Source organism: Arvicola amphibius, chromosome 6 (assembly GCF_903992535.2).
Source record: "Arvicola amphibius chromosome 6, mArvAmp1.2, whole genome shotgun sequence".
Classification (NCBI taxonomy): Eukaryota; Metazoa; Chordata; class Mammalia; order Rodentia; family Cricetidae; genus Arvicola; species Arvicola amphibius.
The window spans coordinates 65321757-65342594 of NC_052052.2; the positions used below are offsets into that span (position 1 = coordinate 65321757).

General features: G+C 39.3%; 1 protein-coding gene across 1 annotated transcript; it reads right to left on the reverse strand.

Annotated features, from left to right (window-relative positions):
* Window positions 1-273: 273 nt before the first annotated feature.
* On the reverse strand, window positions 274-19486 carry Tyrp1 (tyrosinase related protein 1). The gene is made up of 7 exons (XM_038335182.1): window positions 19102-19486; window positions 16454-16776; window positions 13207-13411; window positions 8589-8756; window positions 6779-6958; window positions 1287-1433; window positions 274-479 (listed from the first exon to the last, which is right to left on the reverse strand). Exons 1-7 carry the CDS (start codon window positions 19484-19486, stop codon window positions 274-276), a joined length of 1614 nt encoding a protein of 537 aa, XP_038191110.1.
* Between the last annotated feature and the right edge of the window lie 1352 nt (window positions 19487-20838).

Consider the following 20838-nt stretch of genomic DNA (forward strand, 5'->3'; position numbering starts at 1 on the left):
TGCTTATTCACAGGCCTTAGGCAATCTTTAGAATATAAGAAAGCTCATCACATTATTCCCTTAGATATTATGGAGCTGGTACAATATGACATCTTAAACAGAACTAATGATTAGAACCCATTGAAAAGATTCTGAATTCTCATCCCCGAACGGCAATGCTTTAATTCTGACACACATCTATGTAAGAAAGAAAGGAAGCAAAATGAAATGTGGGTGATCACTGTGTTTCAATCAGGCTGTGTCCGTCCTCCTGCGTTAGGGGACAGACAGCTATCAGACCATGGACTGATTAGGATTCGGGAGCTCCTCGTATTCCTCAGCATAGCGTTGGTAGTGATCAGTGAGAAGAGGCTGATTGGCTTCATTCTTGGAGCTTCTAGAACGGACCAGACAGGAAACTCCCACAAAGATGACAGCCACAAGTAGCAGTCCAGCCACTACAGCAATCGTAATGATTTCAGAAATAGTGAACTCTTGACCTGTTTGAAAAATATAAGAGTGAAACAAACATTTAAATAATCTTCACTAAAATTTGATAGCTCGTATTTAGGCACTGTTCAAGGACTCTGTAGAGTCCCTCATATTTAGATTTATTCATCATTTTACTCAGCACCTGCCTTCTTGAAGGTACTTCTTAATTCCTTCTGTGAATGAGGCATATCGAGATGAATGTTATTGCCATTCCAAAGTTAAAGACAAGACGACTCAAAGAATAAAGAGCCTGTGCAGGGTCAATGGGTATAGGAAGAAATGCTGGTTTTGGAGCCTCGTTTCTTCCAGTCCCAAGTTTGGTGATCTTTCACAATATTTTAGTACTTTTGTTGAGGAAAATTTACAATTGACGGTCTTTAATTTTAAAATATCAAAAAGCAGCGTTTTTCTTTTAATAGATAAAAGAAAGTGGCATGGTCCTATGAGTAACTGGTGACATCACAGTTGTTTAAACTGAAAACTCATCCTCTCCTTGGCTGGACACATAGCCTTTCTCATGTTAGAATTAACTTCAAAATTTCAGTTTTGTTATTTTCAAGATGAGTAGTAAAATACCTCTAAAGATTATGAAGATTAAATAAGACAGAGTACTGTTTAATTACCTAATTACTGGGTCAGAGTGAGTACCCAGTAAATAAGAAATTCCCACATTTTTATTCCCAAACAAGAATCTATGGGAAAGCTTCATATCCAATATAACACGCCAAGCTCAGCACACTGTGAGGACCCTACCTTTAAGATGACACATTTGCTTTTGGAGAACACCACATTAAAAATTCGCTGACAACACTCACCTGGCCATTGAACTTCATAGGCATATCCCAGGTTGTCGGAAGCAGTCACAAACATCTCTGTGTTGGTAACTGGAGGCCAGAATGGTACCATGTTATATTGCCTGTTATGTCCAATGGGAGCATTTTCCAATGGGAAGATAGAAATATCTAAAATATTTCAGAGGAAACGTGTAAGCAGGCAGGAAGTTGATATCAGAGTAGTTGCTATGCTCTGAAGACGGCGAATGTGCAAAGAGCATGTGGAAAGTGTTTCCAGAGTTTACAGGAAATATGGGCACAAGGCAGGTGTCACTGCAGAACAGGGTGAATGCAGTACCAACTGTATCACAAATAACAAAAACCCAGAAACAGACACGGGTTCAACCTGAAGATCAGAAAAGCAAAGCAGCCAAGTCACTAGAGAGCTCTTACCTCTAAGAAATCTTCAGACTGAAAACGAGCAAGTTCCCGTTTTATACCTGCTTATTTTCCTCTGTAGTCCTGGGATTAAAGATGTGAGCCACCACTACCTGGATCTGCTACTATGTTGATCTTGCGCAGCCCAGGGTGGGCTTGAACTCACAGAGATCCAGAGATCCATCTGTCTCTGTTTCCCAAATCCTAGGATTAAAGGTGTGTGACCCCACTGCCTGGCCTCTAGTGACTTAGTTTTACCTTCTGGTCTTCAGGCAAGTTTTATTTATAAAACATAAATAAAATACGGCTATAACCAACACTGGTATTGATAGAACCTTTAAAGTCAGAGGACTTGAGCAACAGTGCTCTGTAAGACTCTCACCAGCTCTTCTGTTTTTAAACTATAGAAGCTAATTTAAATAAATCCACAAACATCTGTCTTATTCAGTGGTCTGTAATTCAAAATTGAGAGATAGTAGCTTTGGACCTCAAATATATCTGCTTAATATATATTTTTTGAGACAGGGTTTCTCTGTAGCTTTGGAGCCTGTTTTGGAACTAGCTCTTGTAGATCAGGCTGGCCTTGAAACTCACAGAGATCTGCCCACCTCTGCCTCCTGAGTGCTGGGTTTAGAGGTGTGCGCCACCACCGCTTGGCCTGTTTAATATTTCTATTTTTTGTTTACTTTGAGAGAATTCAGTATTAAATCTATTCCCTTCTTTGACTATTAACAAAAGTTTTTAAAAATTGAATCTGATTTCTTACACAATTTGATTCCTAGGATAGAATAAAATAGAAAGAGCCTTTCCTCTTTCTGTCTAAATCATCTATTAAAACAGAAGGCAAATTTTCTTTTAAAAAGTGGGTTTCTGTCATCAAGGATGAAAGTAGGGATAGGTGCTTTGCATCAAATGCTTGCTGTGCTTTTCTTGTTAATCTGTTTTTATGTGAGTGATATTAGACACCAAATGAATACCACAAAACCAGTGCTGGATCTGTACCTAGAGGGAAACTAACTTCTTCCTTTAAGACATCTAGAATATGTGAGGCTAGCCAGGGTTTGGAGTTTCTATGTGTTGGAGGTTTGTTACCCATGGAATGACTCATGGAAGGATAACTCAGCATTTACTTTGAGAAAAAGTCAGTCACAGAAACGGTGATGTCTTTTATATTTTGTGCCTTCAGTTTTACCACATACTACAGGGAATCAAATATTTATTCAAATGTATTGAGTGCCTACTAGTGCTAGGTATTGGTCCAGACACTAAACAAAGAAGTCAACTTCCAGTCCTCAATGCATCCCATCCTGTTTTAGTGTCAGTAACCTGTGAAAGTTCCATGTTGAGGCTTGTAATCTGGCTATAATTTTCAACTCTCCATTTGACCTGTCTATTGAGTCCTGACTTGATCACTCTCAATTCAGTTTGTCTTCAGATATGGGATAAAGTTTACTAAAATGGGCAGAGGAATCAAAGCAAAGGCAACAGTCACACTTGGATCCCATGTGACTTCCATTTGCAGTATCCTTTTTACAATCTCCTTTTCTCCAGTGGTGTAATGCAGTGACCTTAAGTGTCTTCCCAGTTTCCTGTGTTCTCATTTTCTGGTTTTATTTACTTATGAAATCTTCCACTTTCTAATATATATATATATAAAATTTGGCCATTTTAATTTCTACTAACAGGTGCAAAAATTCCAGGAGGAAATGACTTCTGAGTTCTACATGCTATTTCTGGTACCTATAATGTTGTCCAGGAAACATTAGGTGCTCAACGAATGTTTGCAAAAAGATTTATGATTGCTTCATTTCCTTCCTAGCTGAAGAAGTAGTAATCATTTTCGAAAATGTACAAGCTGCTTTTTCTGAAAAAAAAAAATCATGGAACTCTGGTCTATGTGTGAAACAACACATAACTCCAAAGTAATGAAAGAAGGATATTGAATTACATGCTACTTAGATTTATAATAGTAGTGGTAAGAGGCAAAGACAGGCAGATCTTTGTGAATTTGAGGCCATTCTGGTTTACATAGATTAGTCCTTTGTGCAAGTCAAGCCTACATAGTGAGAATCTGTCTCATAACCAACCAAGAAACCTATAAAATTAGTAAATAGGAATGAATATAATTGTTGCTAGCATTTAGATGTGCTGTATTGCTTTGTGTCCAACAACAGGGTTCTTCAGCATCATACTGTAAGACAACAACCTGATTTAGCTTTTTTTGGGGGGGGGGTGTTGAGAGAGACAGGGTTTCTCTGTAGCTTTGTAACCTATCCTGGAAGTAGATTTTGTAGACCAGGCTGACCTCAATCTGCCTGCCTCTGCCTCTGAGTGCTAGGATTAAAGGCATGCGCTCCCACCGCCCAGCCTGCTTTAGCTTTTTAAATGTTGTTATTCTGACTTCAGATTTTTATAATGCTATAATTCTAATTTTCGAAGATTCTTGAATATGTTTAAAACCTTTGATGAGCTCAGAAAAACAACTCTGTCCTCTCTGCTCCTGGACTGTGTTCAAAAGTCTGCTTTTGCGAGACTGTTGCATGATTCTTCCCCATTTCTTACTTTAGCTGTTCTCATTAATTTGTGGCCTCCTTTCCCAAGGGATGTTTAGAAATAAATGGGATATGTGGGAAGGTGTCTGATTGGTCAGTTTTCAATTTTACTCAAGTTTTCAGCACTTACTTTTTCTATAGTTTAAGACTACATTTTATCAGAAAAATGTCACAGGCTAGCTACTGTTTATTTATGGGCTTTCTCTATCCACTGACAGCATAGTGTCTGAGAATCCTTAAACTGCCCAGAGCTCAAGTAGAGAGGTTGGGGGGATGATAAGAAAAAACAAATTTCTACTTTCATCAACAACCTTTGGATTTATACGAAAGAGCAATAATTAGGTTTTAGCCACTGTATGAAACATAGAATAGTACACATTTTCATGGTTTCTACAAAACTATAATAAGAGAACAATCCTACTCCCTTTGAGAAATCTAACACCCACAGCTTTGGGAATGGCTGCATAGATATTACTTGTATATTTTTGGCTAGTTATTCAAAGCCTGTACTTAACAAGAGCTGATTTTGTTCATTTCTAACCTATTCATTCCAGTTTATGTAGTGTTGTAATAAAAATAATCTAGTGAAAAAGACAAGATCTCCTGAGTAAATTGGGAGTGTGAGGATCACGGGAGATGGTAGAAGAGAGAAGAAAGGGAGGGAAATGGAGAAAAATGTATAGTTCAATAAAAACAATTTAAAAAATAATCCAGTGAAACACACTCAAAGTGATAGCCATTATAGCAAACAGAACAATCTTGTTCTGACAATTATTAAGTTGAACACTGGAAAGACTGGCAAAAAGCAAGTGCCCAATGTAAAGGTGTAGGCTAAGGAGTGGGGAGTATGATGGAAAGTTAGGGAAATGGCAAAACGTAGATTACTGGACCTACATTGAATCACAAAAGTATTAATTTCTTACTTTGTTTTTAAAGAAATTACAGTGGTTCGAATGAGAATGATATATTTAAATGCTTAGTTACCAGCAAGTAGATCTGTCTGAGAAGGATTAGAGGATTAGGAGGTGTGGTCTTTTTAAAGTAGCTGTGACATTATTGGAGGAGGTGTGTCAACGGGGGTGGGGTGGACTTTGAGGTTTCAAAAGTTCACTCCAAGAAAGACCTGTGCCTTTCTCTCTCTCCCTGCTGCCTATGGATCAGATGTAAACTCTCAGCTACTGCTCCAGCATCATGCCTGTCTGCTTTCCAAATGATGTTATTGGGCCAACACTCTGAAACTACTAAGTAAGCGCCCAATTAAAAGTTTTCTTTTATAAGAGTTGTCTGGGTCATGGTATCTCTTCATAGCAGTTGAACAGTGACTAAGACAGAAAACAACACTCTAAGTAAGTAATTCATTGCTTGTTGCTGTTATGTATTTAAATACACATGAAAGCCGGGCGGTGGTGGCACATGTCTTTAATCCCAGCACTCTGGAGGCAGAGGCAGATGGATCTCTGTGAGTTTGAGGCCAGCTTGGTCTACAAGAGCTAGTTCCAGGACAGGCTCCAAAGCTACAGAGAACCCCTGTCTCAAAAAACCAAATAAATAAATAAATAAATAAATAAATATAAAATATGAAGCAGGATAACAGTTAATAAATTCATAACCTTGCAAGTATTTATGTGTGAATTACCTGTCTGAATTCATTTTTTTTTTTTTTTTAGATATTTCCCTGTATAACACTGGCCAACTTCAGAGTACTGGAATTATAGTCACTACCATAACTGGCAAATTACTTGTTTCTTAAATGATTTCTGACAGAATAACATTTTGACCAACACATGGATTGCTGGTCTGGGAAGGTTGTAACAGAGCTTTCTGATATACATAAAGAAGTGTGAGGGCCTCGCTGGATAGATAACGCAAAAGAGAGCTAACCTTCATTATTGTGTGTGCATGATAAAAGCACAGCAGCTAAAATTCAGAACATTTCCAAAGTATGAACATTTATGATGTTTATACTAGTGGAAGTACTTTTATGGTTTTGAAAAGCAACATATTTCACTTGGCTGAGTAGGACCGCAGTAAATGAGGTCTCCAAAATAATATTTTAAAGAATGCAGAGAAATGAACTTGAAAGAGATTTCCTGTGGCATAACATAAAAACTCTTAACTTTTCAAGTCAATCAAATTTTCATTTCTGTGAGGCCATAAAGTCATACGACTCAGAATTACAGATTACAGATATGGCACTTTTAGTGTTTTGTGGAACTCAAGAATAGGTCTGTACCATTCTTCTATTTATATTAAAAGGAAGGGAGAAGGTTTGTTGGAAAATAAGGGTAGGAAAAACTTGGAGCACGTGGGAGTTGTCTTTTCATGACAGGAATGCCAGTAGTGACATCTTAATGGTAACGGTACTGAGAGACTTCCACAGTATTCAAAGTGCTTTTGCGTATTTGGCAATGGCTGGATGGGAGAGCTACTGCATCTTTATTTTGGAGTCGATTTTATGGTTGTCAAGTGCTAGCTTAGACTGATAGCAACACCACCAGAATAATCCCTTTGTGAAGCCTGCAAAATCACAGAAAAGCATCTCACCGGCGTTATACCTCCTCAGCCATTCGTCAAAGACCGCATCAGTGAATGTGTGCAGGAGGACAAAGATCGGATCATTGGGAGACAGATGGGTTTGTCCTCCTGTTCCGTTCAGAAAGAGGTGGGCCAGGTTGTGAAGGCTTCGAACAGCAGGGTCATATTTCCCGGTGGGATCACTGTAACCTATATTTAAAAGTAAGGATGAATTCAGTAGAAAACATTGTGAGCAATAGCATAGATTATATTAGGAAGCTATTTTTCACAGCTCGCCAGGCTAAATATTGACTCAGTATGTGTTGCCCCTTGTAGTAATGGCTGATGACATTTGCTTGCTCTACTCAGAACTAGGTTAGTTCTGAACCGGTAGTGTGGTATTCCAAATGTAGCTTCTAGGTTAACAATAACAACCTGCAAAAGATAGCAGTCAAAATATATGAATACTGAACTTTGACAAGGAGCAGATTTTTCTGCATCGAAACAGAGACAGTGGAAATCCCCCAGTTACTGCTTCCACCACTGAGAGCATCGCTGCCACTGTCTGGAAACTCTCCTGCCTTCCTCCTTTTTAATGACTGCCAGCATATTTATTTTCAGAAAATTAATTTTGTGGGGATGCTAAAATGCCCTCAATTTCTCTCTTTTTCTACATAGTTTTAAAAATCTGGAAAGATTCTTGTTAAAATATTTAGAGAATTTTTAAATCCCTCTACATATTAGGCAGATGAGGATAAATGCCAGTTTAGGTCAGAAAGCAGTTGGGGCTTGGGATTTGTGATAGAGTTAAATGTGCCTGATTGGGTTGAACTGCCATGTCTATACAGTTACTCACTCATTCATTTACTCACTCATCCATTCATTTTCCTAATTTCTTTGACTCAGGGAACATAGTCAGCATATTGCTTTTAAAAATCAGTACAGTACAGTCTTATAGATATCAATTTCGTATCTATATATAGTAAATATTGAACCAATTCTGTTGGTGAGTTAGTATGATTTAAATAAACATAAGGAGAGTATACATATTTGGTAGTAAAAGGGAATAGAATTGAAGTTAGTGATTGGAGTTACAGCTTATGTATCTCTGAACAAAGAAGAAAGAGAATCATCCCTGTTGGAAGGGGGGTGGTGCATAGAACCCGGGTGATGCTGGCACTCAAGGGGGAATATCAATAGTAACAAATTTAAAATTAAGTTAGACATAATTATACTCCTTTAGAAATTTGAATGCATCATTGTTGGCTGTCTCAGAAAAGACACTACACCTATTTGAACTTCAACTTAAAAATACTTTGACTGCTATGAGGAAAATCAGGCTAAAACTCAGTAGACACTTATTTAATTTTTATAGACTCTTAACATTTATTATAAAGTGTTTCAACTTAAATAAAACTGCCCAAACCAGACTTTACAGACTGTCAAGCAATTGAAATTTAAAATAATTGTTAATCTTACCCTTTTAAAAGCAACAATTTGATGACTACAAAAGTTACCTGTAATGCTACACTGTGACATCATTACACAGGAAGCCCGATAACTGCCAGGCACTAAGTTGGAAAGACTATAGAAATCTGAGAGGCTTGAAACAATAATTCCTCATGATTTTTTCTCTGATAACCGCATATAATCTGATACTCCCCTTACTTTTGAATCTGAAATTATGACTAAATCAAAATCAACAGTCAATTCATATAAGCCCATGTGATCAACATGGCATTCAAACGCTTTCTTAAAACATCTAATTTGGGGCTCTCCAATTTATCCTCATAAGTAAATTAATTCAAAACACCAGTTTTTCATTTGTTTGTTTACTTGCCTTCCACTGTGTTTCGAAAACTGTTTGTAGAATTGGAATAAAAAGGAGGTGTGTCAAACACACCAACCTCCAAGCACTGGGTGACATCCTGTGGCGCAGGAAGACGCTGCACTGCTGGTCTCCCCACGTTCCCAGCTGGGTTTCTCCTGATGGGCCCACCCTCAGTGCCTAGGGAGGAAAGGCATGCACACAGTTAGAGAAAGTCTACAGGTCTGGCTACTGCTCTTTCATATACAGTGAAAATACTGAAAGTTAGATCCTTGTGGAATAAAGACATGCTCATCTGTGAAAAACATCTAAATAACCCTGTCGTACTTCTGTGAACTGAGATAACCTGATATATCAAAACATTGGAAGAAAACAATAATCACGTTGACAGACATGGGTCTGCGTGCTGCTAAATTGCAACAAGCTTTATTAAAAGAATATAAGAACACGAGAAACTGAGTTTTGTTAAGAATAATCTTATAAAACTAAATATAAAACTAAAATATAAGGCAGGCCATGTAGCACATGCACTTGGGAAGCAGAGACAAGTGGACCTCTGAGTTTGAAGCCAGTCTTGCCTACAAAACTAGTTCCAGGACAGCTAAGGCTACACAAAGAAACCCTGTCTCAAACAAACAAACAAACAAACAAACAAACAAAGAGACAAACAAGCAAACAAAGAGACAAACAGAAACCTTAAAATATATATTTCACCCTTATATGAAAAATTTTACCCAAATGCCATCTGTTAAAAGTCTTCAGAGAGGTAACAAAAAGTACCCCCAAATCTCCTTGGAATTTTGTGCTTATTTCAATCAACCAATGTTTTCTACCTTTTTAAAAATAAATTAATATAATCAATAAACATTTTGAAGGGTAGTATGGATGCCTTAAGGGAGGGAAGAAAGGTAAAGAGAGAGAGAGGAAAGGAAGAGAGAGAGAGAGAGAGAGAGAGAGAGAGAGAGAGAGAGAGAGAGAGAGAGAGAGAGTCATAAAGAATAGATTTTCCAGGAACTTTAAATGACAAAATGACTGGGAAGAACTTCTGTAAGTAAAGTCAGAGAAATTTTGTAAAGTGTGTAGTCTAGAGAGGGACAGTAGCACAAAACTGTAAGTGTCCTTCTGTTTGTCTCATGAGCACATGAGCGCGGTTGTTAGTCCTGGCACAGTGCCAGGTGCTTACCAGACTTGACAAGGAGTTGGTGCAGTGCAGTATTGCTTTCCTATGGCTCTTTGGTGAAGAGCTTGCAAGGCACAGATCAAGCTGTAGGGAATGATGGAGTTAGACCAGAGCCACATTGTGAAGAAATCAGGTTCCAAGCTCAGAAAGTAACACATAATTTACTGGGAAATGGAGGAAACTGCGGTGAGTGGGGCAGAGTGAGAATGGTTAAGAGCACATTTTATGAATCGCTATGGTGATTGATAGACTCATAAGTGCTCCACAGGGACATGGCAAATAGCCCATTGGCCTGTGAGGGGCAGCACTGCAGCTTCAGCTTGTTTTTCTTTTCAATCACAAATGTCTTATATTGAATCCTATGCACAATGTTCCCTATCTGTTGCATGAGCATAACAACCATTAAATACCTTAGCAATAAAACATAGACCTCTGGCTGTTAGGATTGCAGTATCCATTTACATTTTGGAGTATAGACTATACTCAAAAACGTTCAGGAATCACTAAATCTAAAGTTCAACTTTTAGCTGTATTTGGGGAATTGCTGTTTGGGGAATTATCAATAAATCCCATGAGGCTTGAAAGTATGGTTTACTTTGGTTGCAAGAAACCGCACCCTAGTTTATCTTATGGTATGTTATGGTTGAGACTTTGGGTAGTAAAAGAAACTGGGACTGATGTAGCATGTGATCAAACCGGACTCTCTGAACGTGGCTCACAAGGAGGGCTGACTGAGAAGCCAAGGACAATGACACTGGGTTTTGATTCTACTCTATGTACTGGCTTTGTGGGAACCTAGTCTGTTTGAATCCTCACCTTCCTAGACCTGGATGGATGGGGGAGGAACTTGGACTTCCCACAGGGCAGGGAACCCTGACTGCTCCTTGGACTGGAGAGGGAGGGGGAAGGGGGATGGGGGAGGGAAAGGGAAATGGGAGGAGGGGAGGAGGTGAAAATTTGTAAAATTATATAATTTAATAAAAAAAGAAAAAAAGAAATTGGTAGAGCCATTTTGATTTTGTCTCAGTGGTTTTCAAATTTAGTTGAACATGGACAACCTCTGCTAATTCAGTCACTAATGTCCTATGACTTCTAGTCCTGTACAGTTTCCACATTGGACTGAATGAGAAGTTCAGAAAATGTGTGAGGGAAAAACAGATTTGAGAAGTTCTGTAAAGAAAGAAGCACTGCTTTCTGTATGACGAATCATAGATGCATTATGAGGGCAGAAAGAATGTCAGGTGTCACTGGCTCCATTTCCCAGCTGCTACATTCTGTGAAACAAGTAAATAACAGTGTGTCTGGAATCTCTAAAGGAAGGCCGATCTAAGGACACACATGCCCCAGTCTCCAGAAGATGTCAATGAAACTATAGAAATGGATAAAATCTCAGACAGAAGTAGGATAAAAGAAATAATTTTCATGGGAGTTGAAGAAGACATATACTAAGAATCTCATCCTATATGAGAAATATGATGTGATTAGTAGAGTGTTTGCCTTTATTTTTTACTGTGTTTGATTTTCAAGATTAAATGTGTGTGTGTGTGTGTGTGTGTGTGTGTGTGTGTGTCTATGTGTGCACATTTAGAGATCACAGGGACACCAAGTGGGTTCTAGGAATTGAATTCAGGTTGTCAGCCTTAACAACATCAGCTTTTACTTTTACTTAACCGCCTTGCCAGCCCTCTTTACCATGTTCAATAAATATGATGTTTCATTTTTACATCTTAAATTGTCACAGTGGACAATCTTAAAATTTGTTTATACAAGGAAAAGTAATCATCAATTTTCACGAAGTTGTGAGGCTTGTTAAAGAGAGCCACAGGAAAAACCTATGACAAAACAAAATACTTTCACTTCTATTTTTTCCTTTTATGCCATATTTTCTTGGACTTTTAAATTTTTTTTCTTTCTGAACTGGGAAGATAGCTTATGAAAGCCAAGTGCTCGAGACCTGAGTTTGACCCAAGAACCCACAGGAAAAAAAAGTGAAGAACATCAGGGCACACTTGCAGTATCAGCATTGGAAAGGCAGAGACAAGTAGAGCCCCGGGCTTGGTAGTGGGTCATTGATGAGTTCTGGGGCAGTAAGAAAACTTGCGTCCCTATTCCCCTGCTCCAAAGCCAGATGGAGCCTAGAGCCTGGTTTTAATCAATGCCTTGAGAGACAGAAATAGCCTGGCAGTTGAATCTCTATGGGCTACACAGTGAGTTGCAGGCCAGTTAGAGCTACATAGTGAGACACAGTCTCAAAACTAAAAGAAAATAGGCAGACAGAACTAAAACAATGACAATTGAAGGTGGCCTATGGCTTACATATGCATATACACATACACATACATACATATACACATGTGTATTTGCACACGCATGAACATGAACACACACAGGCAGACACATGCCACATGATTATGTCTAGCCACCAGCACGGCAGGAAAATATCTAAGAACTCCCAGTCCTAAGCACAATAAGCCTGGTGAGAAAGACGAATGTGTTAGTATATGAAGACACTCTGACCTTCAGTTTCATTCCTCTGTCACAAGGTGGAACCAATTGCTCAGGTGTTAGGTTGCTAAAGGAAATATTCATCTATTATCACATTTCTTATATTAGTACAAAACTAAATATTTTTCTAATGATAAAAATGTTCTCAGTTCTTTGGATATTTAAACTATTCTCTTTTTAAGTGTCTAAAGCAATATAAAAATTTATACATAAAATACAAGCAGAGTTTTTAATATACCACATATATAATAATAAATCACAACCTTAATTTTCATATGGAAAATCAAATATTTTTCTGTAAATGCCTGAAGTAGAAAAACAAGAAATAATAGAGAACACCAACAATTAAGACTGTGTTAGTAGCACAGAGAGAAAGAAGATGGGCAGCTCTTGAACAGACCACTGTATAGCAGAAATGATCTGTGGCAGAGGCACAATAGTCAGAGCTGTGCATGTTCTCTTCAGGAAAGCTGGAGCTGAGTCTGCGGGCATCTTTTCTTCTTTTCTTGAGTGTATCCCTACGAAAGGTATCCCTTTTGGATGCTGGTTCTCTGAACAAGCATGGAATTTTCCTTTTATTTTTGCTTCCTTCTTGTTCTGCTCCTAGAGCACTCCCAACTAATTTTTTTGCATATTTCAGATATTCTTGCAGGATATTTTCAGTAAAATCCCAACCCATGACTGCTAAGTAGTGCTTAGTGTGTTAAGAGGATTATTGTACTCTAGGATTTTTGGAAATAAAGTTAGCAATGTACTGATCAAATTGCTGAAGAACAATAATAACACACAGATACTTTTTACTTCCCAGGAGCACCTTGTAGACTGCTTTGCATCTCCTTGGTGCACTGGCAGCAGGATTCATTCTGAAGAAAAAGGCCTTGCAGGAGCACAATTATTTTATCTAATAAAGAATAGTGAATAGTATTTCTGTCATTTGGGTCTTACTGTTGCAAAGTGTTCCCAGGGTGTCGTAATCTTCTAAAGACTCGCAGACCACTCTCCATTGAGAAAAGACAGAGTTGGGGTTTATAAGAGTAGAGTCAAAGCTGCTTCTGGATCCCATTAAGTCATCGGTGCAAATATCACAGACGTTTTTCCCAGTTGCAAAATTCCAATAAGGAAGGGAGAAAGAAGGCTCCTGCAGCATCTCCTAGATTACAGAAATCCGTTAGTGGGCCCTGATTCTACTTACATCCTTTTTCTTTGCTTGCTTGACTCTGGGGTTCTTTTCTGTTAGCTCTCTCCATGTGCTAAAGAACCAGTGCATGCAACAATAATACCTAGGATCCCAAAGAAGTTAAGGACCTTATTGAACAAAGTTTGTAATTTAGTTGGAGGACTCATATAGGTAGTAGAAGCAACAAAACTCACTTCATGAAGAAATTTCTACAAATAATTTGGGGAAAATATTGTTTTCATTGTTGGCAGATAATTGTGTTTCTATTGCTTTTATTAAAATTCTTGATGTTTCTATCTCTTTGCTTTCATATTATTTTTAGGTGTCTCCCCATTCCTTCCCCCCACCAAGATCTGTGTAGTAGTTCTGGTTGTTGTGGATTTTGTAGACCAAGCTGGCCTCAAACTCACAGAGATTCACCTTCAGAGTGCTGGGATTAAAGGCCTGGCTCCACTCTTCTGTTTTTAATGGAAGCACTGCCAATTCTTCGCATCATGTGACCTCAGTTTTGAAATGATTTGTGGAACAGTAAGTTTTGTTTTTGAATTTGGTCTGAATGACTGTAGTTAGGTAGAGTCTGGTTTGCTGACAGACTGCATATTTTGTCTCATACAGATTCTGTTTTCAAAGCTCAAAAGTTTGTTTAGAGACCTACACTGCAAAGCTGCACTAGGAAGACGGGAGTCTGCCTGAAGCTCACAGACAGAAAGCTAAGCAGATTCAGAATGAATTCTGTGCCTGTTGTTTTTAAGACCAGTGACCTAGTTTCCACTTAGAAACCATCTCACACTTTTTGAAAATGCTTGAGACCAAGGACACATGCTTATTTTATCGAATTCCTTAAAACACTGGTGTGGGAGGTCCTTCTGTCTATGTGTTGCTTTTATTGGTTAATGAATAAAGAACTGGCTTGGCCTATAGCATGGGAGGAGAAAGGCAGAGGTAGGGAAAAGCTATGGAGCCGCCTGAGACAGACACTGGGAATTTTGCCGGAAAGCCACTGCTATGTGGCGATACACGGATTAATAAAAATGGGTTAAATTAATATGTAAGAGATTAGCCAATAAGAAGCAAGAGCCAATGGGCCAAGCAGTGATTTAATTAATCCAGTTCTGTGTGATTATTTCGGGTCTAAACTAGACTGGGAGGGGGAGGGGTCTGCTGCTACAAAACACTGCTTCCTTCATTCTCTTTCTTTGGCCTTTGGGGAATTGTTTTCAGAAGTTGAGATTTAGTGTGGAGCTGCTTTGACCTTGGGTGACTTTCAAGGGCCTGTGTCTTTCTGATCCTTTTCTGTGTCTCCCTTCTGACAGGCATCTCCTTATCCTTGGGTGTTTTTGAGCTCAGAGGCTTTTCAAGGCACCCCCAGCTATTGATCACTAAAAGTTTGTATTACTCATACAAAAATAATCACTGTGCTTTAAAAAAGTTAGTGGCAACTTACACGGGCTCATTATGAGTCAAGCCCAACTGTGACATTTGGGAGCCATAGCACATTCATATATATTTTGTTGTGCGTCACAGGTAGCCTGGAACGTGATGATGCCTTGTGCTAGAAAACGGAAGTCATCGAGGTGGAAGTTACAACAGCAGAGTTGAGGCTGGAGACACTTCCCACCCACCTTTCCAAATTCTCGTATGCCATTGGGAAAATGCCTTGAGAGAGTGAAGATCTAGAATCTGTTACCCATGGCAGATTTATCCACTCACAATCTATTAAATGTCTTCCTTGTAAACAGCCTTAAATATGGTGCTGAGAGGAGTGGACGGACTCATTTAATCACCTTCAAAGTGCGTACAGACAGACTCCTGCCAGCTGTCTTTGTATTGCAGTGTATCATTCTGTCTCCCAACCATTGCTTTTCCTTGAAATGCTAGCACAGTGCCTCAGAAATCAACAGTTTTTCTTTATTTTAAGAATATATTAGTTAGTTTTTAAGACTTTAACTTTGGGATAGAGATTCATGACTATTGCTTCAAATAGGTAGCAAGTTTAGTTTACAGACTTAATAATTGAGATCCAACAAAAAGCAGTTTTATCTGGGCTGGATACTGCTCCTAGGGCCTTTTGCTTGCTAGGCAACCGCTCTGTCTTTTAGCTAAACTCACAGTCCCTAAACTGTTCACTTTCTGGATGACAATATTTTTCTCAAATATTTGTTCAGTTAGTGAAAAGGCAGCAGTTAGATATTTACGATACTAGATATTCTAGTGTCTTTTGAGTGTATCTGCTTATAAAAAAGGCTTGAAGTGACTGTGTTTGTTTGAGGTCTACTTTACATTCCTCTTCAAAACGGTAGTTTTCAAATGACAATTTGTGTTTAAAGATATGCCATTTTGAGGTCCTTTTAGAAACTATATATATTAAAGGTGTGTAAAATCATGTTTTGATATATTTGAATGTGTGTGCATATATATATATATATATGCATACATACACACACATGGAGTAAAATGATTATTACCCCCAAGAAAATGAACACACCCATCAGTTTTTAGTTATGTGATGCTTTTGAGTGGGGCTCTTCTGTAAGCCTTAAAGTGGTAGTGGGTATGAAAAAGTTTAGTTCAGTGGACATGAAAGGAACCATCCTGCTCTAGAATCATCAGCTGTTTGAGGGGCTCTGTGTGTGGATGGAAGAGAGAGGCACAGTGCACCCCTTCCCAGGAGGTGGCACCTGCATGCATTCTACAGCTCAGGACCAAGGCCTGGAAACTGACAATTCTGTTGTTTCCTAAATCATTTTCCGGTTATCAAGCTATAGATAATTTCTAAACTTTTAGTTCTTGGCCAAACAGGGTCTCTATTGCAGGGCCGTCATTAGCTTTCTTTCATTTCACTGCACAAAAGATCAAGGTTGATGAACGATCGAATAATCAGTGGGGAGGAATCTTACCTGGAAGTCACAAGTACCCTGATAACGCTGGTTTTGTCAGGGCTCATTCATGTCATTCAGTACAAAGTGAATCACAATGCTTTACACTTAGGGACCTGAAAACCAAGACAGAACATACCTGCATGTCTCTCTCCAGCTGCAGCAGATGGTACCTGTGCCACGTGAGAAAAGCTGGTCCTTCATGAGAGAAATCCACGTCACCAAAGCTTTCCTGCCCTACCCCGAGGAAGGTTTTTTTGACGGAATAATAGTGTGTCCAAACAAAGTAGTTGTAGATGGAAATGTTCTCGAACTGTGGCCTGTTGCCATCGGGTCCCAGTATGTCTTCTGACCTCCTTGTGGCAATGACAAATTGAGGATGCGTTGTGCGCTTTGCCATATCCAAGGCTCTCACAAAGTGGCTCCTTTCTTCTGTACTTAAGTCAAGAAGATTTCTCCTGACTTCAGGCATGAAAACGTTAAGTTGTGAAAATCAGCACAATCATATTACAACATGTTATGCTCCCCCATGTCCATTAGTTCATATGTGCACCCATTCAAATCTTTTATAAGTTACTTAACTGGTTAAATATCATTTCCAAGATGCTTGGGACCAGAGACCTTTAGAGTTTATATATTTTGAAATATTTTCTTGTACATTATATTTTGGGGATTAGGTCCAAAGCGAAATGTAAAATTCATTTCTTTCATATACACTCCATTATACACACAGCCCAAGACAATGTGAACCATAGTTTCGTCAGTTTGTGTTTAAAACAAAGATTAGCAATATGGGACTTTCTATTTGTGATACTATATTGGGCTTGAAAACTTTTGGAGTTTGAGGAATTTTGGAATTTTTTATTATGGATTCCCAATCTGTATGTTATTAAAAAAAAAAACCCTAATGTAAACCTTTGTTTAGACTTATCTCTTGTTCATTCCCTCTTTTTCTCAGCAATTTACTTCAATGGGGTCTCAGGCCTTAGTAGGTTCTGAGAACTTATTACAACCAACTCCATGATGTAAATACCAATCAGGCTGTAAAACTCAGCACATAGATAATACCACCTGCCAAAACTAAAATAAAGGCCTAATCCATCGATGTCCATAGAGCTCTGGGAAAAATCTATAAATGTATTAGCCCTTCTTTTCAGTTTCTGTAGTTCTGCTTCTGACTAACTGATCGTGTTAACTGAATTATCCCAGCCTAAAACATGGTTTTATGCATAAAAGCGCACCCTGAGGAAGGCTCAGGGCTACACTGGGATCCTGAATACTCAGTATAGTCACTGTCTAGCTAATAAAGCCTTTCTAAAGCCTGTTCAAGCAGTCTTCTATGGTGTATACCCTGCAAAATTTACTCTTGAGTCTTTAAAGACTTTTTAAATCTTACAATCTTACATGAATATTTGTGGTTCTGTGATATTGTCGTATTTATTTCTGTTCACTATTAGCATTTTTTGTTTTAATTTTCTACTTTTTTTGAGATAGGATTTCACTGTGTAGGACTTGCTATCCTGGAACTGACTCTGTAGACCAGGCTGTCCTCAAACTCAGAGATCCTCATGCCTTCTTTTCCTGACTGCTAGGATTAAATGCATGTGTCAACACCCCACAGTGGAATTTCTACTTTCTAAACATCATAAATCTTATAAAAAACAAGGGAGATGAGCCGAGCATAGTGGTTAAAACAGAGAGTTTTCTGTATTTTGGCACATTTTCTTAGGCTCAATTTTCATGTATGTGGTATTTGGATAAAAAGAACTCTTGTTTTCCAAAGACAAAGATCAGAGAGAACACACACACACACACACACACACACACACACACACACACACACACACACACACACACAGAGAGAGAGAGAGAGAGAGAGAGAGAGAGAGAGAGAGAGAGAGACCAGGATGTGGATGATAATGAAGTCTCAAAAGATAGTCTGTGAAACCCTTGTTCATTGTCTGAGACATGGAAAACCAGCAAGTGCTGCTGCTGTTACTGTTTCATGCTCCACACACTTGATCCTTCATCTAAAATGCAAGGATTCCATCACCACTGTGAGGATCTATGGTTCTCCATGGCAGCCCAGAGAGGAGAGACTGCCTTGTTAGAGTTAGCTAGATCTCAGTGGGAATACCATGCTTGCCAAAGGTCCAAATTGATGAGTTTGGCCTTTCTGAATCTAATGGACAAAGATTAGCATAAACACCTCTAGTGATACAAAATCAGTTCCCAATACATAGTTATTGCTCAAGCATTTTTGAAGGAAGTACTGTGTGTGGAGGTGACATAAACACATGTGTGAGGACCAGAGGAGAGCGTCAGCTGTCTGCTATCACTCTCTCCCTCGCTTACCTGACGGCCTCTCGCAGGCGTTCATGACATTTTGGCTAGACCTGTGGTTTTTCAAAACTCCATAGATTCACCTGTCTCTCACCCTTAGGCCTGGGGTTACAGGCGCCTGTGGCCATACCCAGTTCCTTAAGTGAGTGCTGGGGACCTGAAGTCAGGTTCTCCTGCTCCAGCAGCAAGTGTTCTTACCACTCACTGAGCCATCTCTCTGGACCTATGGAAACACTATTAGTTAAAATGTGTGGGTATCAATCCCATATTTCTATACCAGACAAGGTTCTTCAACTTCCTAACCTTCAGTTTGCTCAACTAGGGAGAAATGGTTGAGCTTTATGATTTGCAGCTGTTTCCTGATGTAAGCGCTTCAGGTTCTGTATATTGTGTATAACCTTGAGTCTAATTGAGTGAAACTGCTTCCCCCATCTTTCCACTCACCTACGAGAGTTTTCTGGTCGCATGCAGCTCCTCTCCACCCAGGACGGCAGGTCCCACAGTTGTGTCCTGAGAAATTGCCGTTGCACTGACATGTCCTATTGAAGAACTTAAGAGGCCAGCCCTCTCGGTCATCTTTGCCGTCGTGGGGGTAATGGGGGCTGTGCGGTCTGGAGTCTGCGGTCACAGACTCACACCTTCCCCTTCCTGACGATAAGCCACAGGGGTCAGTCCCAGGTCCAGAGGAAGGAGAGAGGTCTGGGCAACACTCTCTACTTCTCAGAGCCTCAATACTGGTACACTCTCGTGGAAACTGAGCCCAGACTTGATGAAAAAGCATCAGGGAGAGGAGGCCGGAAGCCAGAGGGAGGACTTTGTAAGATTTCATTCTTCTAGAAGTAAGAGTACAGGATACAGATCTAGGATGCTGCTTTTTGCAGGGAGGAAACTGAGGTACTTAGATTAAAGCCAGCTGAAAAAAAAAAAGGGCAAACAGAGTTACAAATCTTTTATTGAGTACTCTTTCCAACCTACTCCAAAACGGAGTCCTTTTATGTGAAACAATATTACTAAAAATAAATAAAAACAATTTACTTTTAAATATCAAGAAAAATACCTAGTTCACTGAACCCATTCTTCTGGTATTTGAGTTTTCTTACGTAAAGGAGAAACCCTGTCTCGAAAAACCAAAAAAAAAAAAAAAAAAAAAAAAAAAAGAATCCAGTTCTAGGGCTAGGGAAGTGGCTCAGTGGTTAAGAGCATGTATTGTTCCTTCAGAGGAACTAAGTTCAGTGCCTTGTACCAACATCAGGTGGCTCATGATTCCTTGTAACTGCAGCTCCCGGGGTTCCCCTCTGCCCTTTATGGGCACCTGCACTCATGTGCACATATCTCTGTGCAAACACATAATTTAAGAAGAAAACAGAGCTAATATAAAAAGACTTAACCTGGATATCATTTACTGAAAGCATCTACTAGCAGGTGACAACCATACTAACATTTAACCACGGATCTGAAAGGTGAATTGGGAGCAGGAACCTAGCAAGCAAATCTCCATCCCAGTACAGCTTTGGCCACAGTTGACCTCCATCAGACCTGCTCACCAGTACCTTTAACTCCGAGAGGGTTTCTCTGCTGTCTTCCTTCTGAGCAAGTGTTGGATGTCTGCTTGTCCCCTGGTGCCAGCTGTTAATTGCATATGGGTTTCTGCCAGTCAGTAAATCCCAGACGGACCACTCACACTGGGAGGGGCTGGTTCTCTCCTCCAGCTCTCACTAATCCCTTCTCACACCAGTGAATTCTCCTGCCCTTTAACTACTCCTCAGCGCATGACTCCCTCCCCACTGGTTCCCTTGTGATGGCTAAGGTTTTAAGAAAAGGTCAGACATACTGATTTGGAAGATGTGTGAGAGACACTGAAGAGCTTTTGTTTTCATTGTAGCGATTTTATTTTTTTTCTTTATCTGTATACTACAAAGGATGGAACAAGATGAAGTGATTTCTCAGCCCCACAAAGTCCAGGTGGTACTGGTGTTCTCTGGTAGCTCTTAAAGAGCCACTTTCTCCTGAAACTGAAAACTCATGCCTAGGTAGCCAACATTCAGACGTAAGCCTGAGTTTGGAATACGTGATTACTGTGCAAAGCTTGTCAGAATTCATGATCAGTGTTGGTTGTTCTTTTGATGCTAAGCTAGAAGTGTACAGAAAACAATATATAAAATAACCCGATATGTGTTCAGC